The sequence below is a fragment of the Camarhynchus parvulus genome, chromosome 9 (genome assembly GCF_901933205.1).
Source record: "Camarhynchus parvulus chromosome 9, STF_HiC, whole genome shotgun sequence".
NCBI lineage: Eukaryota > Metazoa > Chordata > Aves > Passeriformes > Thraupidae > Camarhynchus > Camarhynchus parvulus.
In genome coordinates, this window is record NC_044579.1 from 20628408 (window position 1) to 20636833 (window position 8426).

General features: G+C 47.8%; 1 protein-coding gene across 2 annotated transcripts in view; it reads left to right on the plus strand.

Moving 5' to 3' along the window:
• Positions 1-7738, plus strand: part of RYK (receptor like tyrosine kinase) — a 55672-nt gene extending 47934 nt beyond the window's left edge. Inside the window, exons 13-15 of one of the 2 annotated variants that reach the window (XM_030954372.1) lie at positions 2075-2234; positions 5627-5763; positions 6663-7738. In XM_030954372.1, coding sequence (XP_030810232.1) covers positions 2075-2234; positions 5627-5763; positions 6663-6774 — 409 coding nt within the window. In that variant the 3' untranslated portion in view covers positions 6775-7738. The remainder of the gene's footprint in view (positions 1-2074; positions 2235-5626; positions 5764-6662) is intronic. The other variant, XM_030954371.1, reaches the window with a different exon arrangement.
• Positions 7739-8426: the final 688 nt, after the last annotated feature.

The following is an 8426-nucleotide window of genomic DNA, read 5'->3' on the forward strand; positions in this document are numbered from 1 at the left end:
TGGGAACCCAATCACTCAGTGACCACCATCTCTGCTCTTGTGCCCTGTAAGGGTGCTCAGTGTGATGGGGTTCCTGGCAGATCCTGTTCCTAATTCCTCTTGCTGTTCCTCACTGCTGAGCACACTGAGGAGGAAGTGGGACCACAGGAGACAGAGATCACAAACATCAGGGAATCACAAACATCAGGGACATCCCTTGGAGCTCCATGTTTGGAAAGATGAAGAGGTGCCAGTAGCCAAGGTCCCCTGAAGGACTTTGTTCCACCAGCCCCTCTTTGTTCCCCAGGTTTGCTCTGGGTGGTGAAAGGCTTGGAAGTGCATCAGACCCATCTCTTAATTTTGGGAAGGGAGCCAAGATTCCAGTGATCTTGGCAGGTTTAAGGGAGGAAATGCTTGTGTTCTCATGTGCCCCTGGTGCAGCCAGGTCCAATTACAGTGGACATGAGAGTTACACAAGTCAGGGCTCTCTAATTGCTGGGGAATTGCCCTTTGCATTGCCTTTGCTTTCAAACAGATCTTCTAGGAATTTCTCTGAACCCTTAAAAATTACTACATAATAAATTTCCTGTGTAAATTTTGAGGATAATGAACTGGCCTGAAAGTGCATAGAGGAAAAAAAGGTATCTGGAATAGTAAAGAGAGAAACACACAGATAGAGCATTTATATTTCATTTTTCTCATCAAAATAAATAATTGGCAAGATGCAAAGACAGCAAACACCAGTTTGTTACAATACCCCCACCCCAATGTTCCTTCTGTATATTTGTCATACAATGTTGAAGCCAACATCTTTGCCATATTCTGAAGTCAGCTGTTTATGAGAACACTGAGCTTTATTGCACACAGTTTTAAGTTCAAAGAGTTTGAGTCACACCCCAGAGGGGGCAAATTCTCTCTGCTATTTTGAGTCATCTTTTCTTGATTAAAGTGAGTTTCCCTTAGTACCCTATTTCTGACAAGCATCAATATCTGTTCTGGAGGGAATAAAGACTTTTCAGCAGATGGCTTGGTTGGAGACATGCTTTTGGACCACAAAGGGTGCTGGTTGGTTAAATGTATTACTGGCTCTTTCTTTGCTTAGATCTTTTCCTCATTATTGCCACAGAGGTACTAGAGCTACAAAGTGTTTAATTGCTCTGATAGGGGATCTCCAAAAGAGCAGGAGTAACTTGAGGCAGCTACTTGTTTGCTTTAACAGTATTTTCTTGCAGTTGTAAGTGTTTGGTTTTATTTAATCAAGCCTGCTGATTTTTCTAGTGCTTATCAGTTGGCACAGAATAAACTGGTGCTGTGATAATATTTGCTAATCACAGAGTAAGTGTGTCTTGAAGCAGGAGAGTGCCAGTGCTTGACCTGTGGATTAGCAGTCCCCAGTGAGATGCTGAGTGTGGCCCTTGGGGCTGGGCAGAGCTGTTGGCTCTGGGGCTGTGGGGTTGCTGACCTGTTGGAATATTACCAATATGACCAGAAGGGATGTGCTTGACCTTGTCTGGCCCTTGCTGCTGAACCAAATAGTGGCACTGTGGTGTTTCACCCCAGAGACACTTCTGGCTAGCTGGATGCTGCAGCTGGGTGCTTGGAGGCAAGTCCAGGCTTGCAGGAGCTCAGGTTTCCCTCTTTTGGAGGAGCTTTAAGGTGATGGTGAAGGAAAGGAGTTGGTTCTGATGGAGGGTTTGGATCCAGAGCTTTGTTCTGACACACAGGCCTCTGAATCCAGCAACAGCTCCAACAGAACTCTCAGACTGCCTGGTTGCTGTTCCTTTTAACCCTGGGGAGGGGGGGAGGGAAGGGGTAGAAATCCCACCAGCCAGGTACATGAGAGGAGGTCTCAAGGGACAAAGGACACCAGGATGGCCCAATGTTCCCCCTCAGGGGTAGAGGGCATCTTTTGAATCTGCCAATCACTCAATGCCCTTCTGGAATGCCAGGACTGACAGACAGTGCTGGGAGGGGTCAGAGAGGGAAAGGAGAGGTGAGTGACACACCTGGCAGGGATCATCAGGGGAGGAACCAGGGTACTGAGGTAAATCCTGAAATCACAACCCAGCCCTGACCTGCTGTTCTCTGTGCCCAGCATCGACGACGCCCTGCAGGTGAAGATCACGGACAACGCGCTGTCGCGGGACCTGTTCCCCATGGACTACCACTGCCTGGGGGACAACGAGAACAGGCCCGTGCGCTGGATGGCTCTGGAGAGCCTGGTCAACAATGAATTCTCCAGTGCCAGTGATGTGGTGAGGGCTTTTTTTCCTGGAAATGTGTTTTGTTGGCATTTTGCTCTTTATTCAGCTGTTGGAGAATCACAGAATCCCAGAATGGTTTGGATTGAAAGGGACATTTAAAGCCCATGTAATTCCACCCCCTGCCATGGACAGGGACACCTTCCACTGTCCCAGGTTGCTCCAAGACCCGTCCAGTCTGGCCTGGAACATTTCCAGGGATCCAGGGGCAGCCACAGCTGCTCTGGGCACCCTGTGCCAGGGCCTCCCCAACCTCACAGGGAAGAATTTATTCCCAATATACCATCTAACCCTGCCCTCTATCAGTGTACAGCCATTCCCCCTTGTCCCATCCTTCCATCCCTTGTCCTCAAGTCCCTCTCCAGCTTTCCTGGAGTCTCTTTAGGCGCTGGAAGGTGCTGTGATGTCTCCCTGGATCCTTCTCTTCTCAAGGTGAACCCCGCAGCTCTCCCAGCCTGGCTCCAGAGCAGTGGTGCTCCAGCCCTTGGAGCATCTCTGTGGCCTCCTCTGGACTTGCTCCAGAGCTCCAACATCCTTCTGATGTTGGGGACCCCAGTGCTGGAGGCAGGGGACCATGGCACTGGATAGGTAACAGTGGCTTGTTCAGAGCAGCATCTCTACTCCCAGTCCTGCATCAGCTGCTCATGGCAGATGGTTCAGGGGTCAGTCAGGCCCTTTGTGCACAGCAGAAGTGCTCCTCTCTCCCTGTTCTTTGGAAGTGCTAGCAGGGAACACGCTCAAATTCAGGGAGCTGCACTGGGACTGCTTTTCATAAAGTATCCCAAGTTGGAAGGGACCCACAGGGACCATCCAGTCCAGCTCCTGGCCCTGCACAGGACACCCCAGCAATCCCAAATGCTGCTGGAGCTCTGGCAGCCCTGGGGCCGTGCCCATTCCCTGGGGATCCTGTTCTGTGCCCCAGCACCCTCTGGAAGTCAGAGTTGGCATCCATTCCTCACCCTGTGCTCTCTGCTCAGCACAGATCTGCTCAGGCACAGCTTCCCTTGATAAATCCACACTGGCTGTTCCCAGACATCCCTGTGCTTCACAGACATGGGAGTGATCTCCAGGATAAGGAGCTCCCTGACATTAGCAGGAGCTGGTGCTTGACTCTGTGGCCCATAGTTCCCCACATCCCAGCCCTTCCAGAGGTTGCCTTCATTCCAGTGGGCAGGAACCTCTCCCAGCTGAGGTGACCTTTCAGAGATAAGAGCAGTGTTGCAGTGACCTCAGCTTGTTCCCTCAGATGCATCCTATCCAGGATAGTTTGGGAAATTTTAGAGAAGTTCTGGTTGGTTTTTTCCCTCCATGGTCTCTGTTCTAGTGCTGCAGCCATGTAAACAAGGAAAAGAAGGAAGGAAGGGAAGGTGCCACTTGTGCTCCACATGTGTATTCATTGGAAAACACATGGGAGTTTGTGTTAGATCCAGCCTGAAGACAGAAGAGGAAATGGAAGTTGCCTGTAAAAGCATGTTTATAGAGAGCTAAATGAACTCAATAAAATGGTGATTTTTTTTATTTTTACATTAAAAAAAAAATCTGGGACATGAAAGCAGTTACTGTTTGTGAGAACTAGGAAATCAATGCTTATGTAACAGCAGCAGTGGGATGTGGAATTTTATTAGGATGAGTAAATCTCATTATTGTAGCCATTTTTGAAAACTCCAATGCAATTCAGCATTTCTTCCAGTCCATTTTAACCAGAAGTACCCTTTTCATTGCTTAGGGATAAATGCCACCCACCTTTTAACACCCAATTCTAACTGCAGACACGTGGCCATCTGAGTTTTGTAGAGTTCAAAAGTGAACAATTTTTCTGGGTGTAGAAAACACCATGTGCCCTAAATATCAGCTTTGCATCTACCTGGACTCCTTTCACAAAAAGCTGATGTCAGATGTTTTTGTGGGTTTGGTAGGAACAAATCCAGTGATCCATTGCATGTAACAGGGAACTGGTGATGAAGTCTGGTACAAACAGTGTCTGTGTCTGCAGGGATGCCAGGGGATGTGTTCCAGGCTTGCTTTTTGGATGACTTTCTTTCAAATGTGTTTGCTGCCTTGAAACTTTCCCAATAATGTGTTGCTCCCCTGCCAACAGCTCTATCAGTCAGCCAGAGTGTAGGAAAACAAACCACCATTCCTGCTGAATCTTAATTCCCTGTTTTTCCCGCTGTGGCACATGAAACTCTGCATCTCTTCATGCCATTTTTATACAGCTACCTATGGAATTAGAACAGCTGTATTCCCAGAGTGGTTTTGCTTGAATCACTCTCTATTTCATCTTCATGATCAGCCCTTGTCCCTCAGCACTCTTCTCCACTGCAGCTAAAAAGGGGCTTGATTTCCTTCGGTGGCTGTTTGGAGCAGGGCCACATCTGTGCTCTGCCCTTCCCACCTGAAAATATCCCTTCCCTAAGGCTTGGGTCAAGGCAGTGAGTGGGATTTCTCTTGATTAAAACAAGAGTTGTGTGAGCCTTGCATGATTCTGCCCCTTTTTAATGAATGATGATGTGGAGCTTTGGTAGTGAGTCACGAGCATGCAGTATCAACCCCATCTCTCTTTGGTCTCCTGGGTCTCTGGATACCAGATAATAAATCATTTTCCTTGTATTCTGCTTGTATGTGGATTCATAGATGGATTTTTCATCACTTCAAGTTCCTTCTGGCAAGGGTTGCCAAATGAATGTGTTGAATGCTGATTGTGCTGTCAGATTTACTGAGATGAAATCTCTTTTTTTTTTTCCTGAGTCCTATTCCTGAACATACTCTCCAAATATACTGATGATTTGGAATAAAAAATTATAAATTCATTTCTGATCCTTTGGATTTTGCAGACTTTTTGGAGGATTTTCTAGGCATTTTAAAGAAGTAAAATGTAAAAAAACAACTAACTGTTTTATAGGAGATAATCATTTAGTGTTCAGTAATTTAGATTTGGGTGTTCTGTAATTTCATGTTTAAAAATGCATGATTTCGAAGCAGTGATATCTTAGTGCAGTAAGATTTTAAGTTTAGTTTGACTTTATAGAATCACAGGTTGGTTTGGGATGGGAGGAACCTTAAGACCATCTGGATCCATGGCAGGGACACCTTCTACTATCCCAGGTTGCTCCAAGCCCCATGTAGCCTGACCGTGGACACTTCCAGGGATGATGGGGCAGCCACAGCTGCTCTGGGCAATTTATCACCAGTGCTGTGATTTTTCCTTAGCCCAGTTCAAGACATGTTGAATTTGGTTATATATAGAGCATTTATGTAAAGCTTTCTTCCTGTGTGTGATTGTCTTGGTCAGCAATCCTCCTCACAGGCGGCTTTGTGGCCTGGCTGGAGGAGCTCTGGGGGTTCAGCATGTTGTGTTAATGTTCCTTTGCACTGTTCCTTTGCAGTGGGCCTTTGGGGTGACGCTGTGGGAGCTGATGACCCTGGGCCAGACCCCCTACGTGGACATCGACCCCTTCGAGATGGCAGCTTATTTAAAGGATGGCTATCGAATAGCTCAGCCCATCAACTGCCCCGATGAACTGTGAGTGCCTCTGCTGGGGAAGGGGAAATGTGCTGCTTTCTGCTTGGGGGGCTAAGCCAGGCTGCACAAAGACAGAGCCAGGGCTGCCTTTCCTTGCCTGTTTGTTCTGCCTGGCAGACAAAGCCTGGGGTGAACACTGCTCGTGGAACTCTGGCTCTGGGGACCCCAGCATCAGAGGGAAGTGGAGCTGATGGAGTGAGTCCGGAGGAGGCCATGGAGATATTCTGATGGCTGGAGGCCCCTCTGCTCTGGGAATGTTCAGCCTGGACCTGGGAGAACTTAGAGCCCCTTCCAGTGCCAAAACAGGCTCCAGAAGAGCTGGAGAGGGAGTTGGGACAAAGGGTAGAGTGACAAGGGGGAATGGCTTCCCTGCAAGGGGCCAGGGTTAGATGGGATATTGGGAAGGAATTCCTCCCTGTGAGGGCAGTGAGGTCCTGGCACAGGTTGCTCAGAGAAGCTGTGGCTGCCTTATCCCTGGAAGTGTTCCAGGCCAGGCTGGACAGGGTTTGGAGCAGCCTGGGATAGTGGAAGGTGTCCCTGGCCCTGGCAGGGTGGGACTCTGGGTAATCTTTAAGGTCCCTTCACACCCAAACCATTCCATGCTTTTATAACAGTTGAGCGATTTCCAGTGAACTCTGTACTGCTCCTTCCTGGATTGCCATGGCTTAAATCCTAAATCAAGCCAGGACCTCTGGTGACAGCCCCTTTGCTCATCATTCCAGATGTCCATCCTTGGAAGGAGCTGTTCAGCATTATGAAACACAAGATCCAGAGCTCCTTGTCTCTCTCTGGTTGCTCAGCCAGTTTCCCAGTGCCAGGTGCCGCTTTGCCTTTCAGGCTGGGGCTGTGGCTGCCTGGCTGACACTGTTCCCTGTGCTCCATGTGCCTCTGTGTTGCAGGTTTGCTGTGATGGCCTGCTGCTGGGCCCTAGATCCTGAGGAGAGACCCAAGTTTCAGCAGCTGGTGCAATGTCTCACTGAGTTTCACGCAGCGTTGGGAGCCTACGTCTGAAACAGCAGCAGAAGATGGAATTCCCTGCTTGGGAGAAGCCCTGGCATCCACCTGCAGCTCCTTGCATCCCTTGGACTCACACACATGATGTGTATAAAGCAACACTACAGGGAGAAAGCACTTCTTCCAAAACACTGTGCCTTAGAATGCCTTAGTAGTCTCAAGTTTTTTTGTAAGACCTCTTGGTGTTGAATATTTTCTAGATATCACTTTTGCTAAGTTAAATTGAGACCTTTTGGTTTGCCATCAGGATTTGTAAAGTGTAGAGATAGTGAACTGAAACATGAGATTTGGATGGACTTTGCACTCTGACAGCAGACACGTGATTTTTTCCGAAGGGTTTATGGAACTGGTAGAAAAGTGAGGAGAGGGGAAATGAAAAAAAAAAACACACTGCAGAAAATTTTCCCTGCTTTTAAAAAAAATGTTGAAACTGAATCTTTCTGACCAGCTCTAGTGTTTGTACTTGTATGTATCTGGAATAGCTTTTTAGTATCAACTTCTTCTATTTTGAGACAACAGCACATTATGGTTGGATCCACACATCTTACCTTTTTAACCCATTCACAAATGTTCTTTGGAAAAGCTGGTCTTCAGGATACAACATCTCCTTTCTAAAGTGATGATGTAAAAGTGATCCCAGTTTACCTTATACAGGGAGTGGTGAAAGTGGGGGTAAGAGTGGTGCCCCTCCTTTCACATCCAAGGATTTTTGAGATGGTTTTATGTGCTAACTAAAGGCCTTCAGAGAAGAGCCAGAGCAGCCCCTGTGTGGGAGTCTGTCACTTCAGGCTTCTGCCCTGCAGTTTCTCTTGTTCAAAAAGGTACTGGTTGTTTTTTATGGGCTTTTATGGCCTGAAATGGGCTTAAATATATAAATATATATTTGTAAAGACACTTGCAGAGTAAAGAATGTTTTTCTATTACACCTAACGTGAAAGCTTGGTCCCTCACCGTGCCCTGTGTGTGGATTGTGCAGGTTGGTGGTGGGTAGGTTGGGGTTGGCAGGAAGAGAAGGTGAATTACCTCCCTCCCTGAGACTACATGTATTATCCTGCTGCCTTTCTTAACCCAGAGATCCAGTCCACCACAGGTTGTTTTGAGCATTGCTTAAGAGGACTGAACGTATTTTTTCAGCAAAATGTGTGATTCAAGCTCTTTCTATATGTAACAAAGTTACTTGCAGGATAGCTCCTGGCTCTCCTGGTGAACTGGGGGCTGCATCCTCTGCCTGGTGGCGCCAGGAGGAGGATTGTGCTTCAGCACAGTGTGGGACATGGAAAGTTGCCTTTTGTCTCTCACCATCTGCAGCTGAGCACCCGCTGCCTTGAGTGTTTGTGCAGCTGCAGGGGTGGGACATTGCCCTGACAGGCTCTGGGGCCATTGCAGTGATTTAGGAGACTTCTGTGCAAGTATGAGCAGCTGGATATGGCTGGCTCATGCAGATGTGCAGCTTCTGTTCTTTCCAACCTTGCTGAAGACAATTAATCATCTCAGAGGATTAATGAGGCAGAGCCTTGTGTGGTCCATGTCCCTCAAAACGCCAGAGCTTTCCTGTCTGTACTCCAGGGTTTGTTACCTGTGGCCAGTGACCTAAGCCTGGCTTTATCCTGGAAGGAAATTTTCCTGCTGGCTCAAGTTTGGGCACGTTG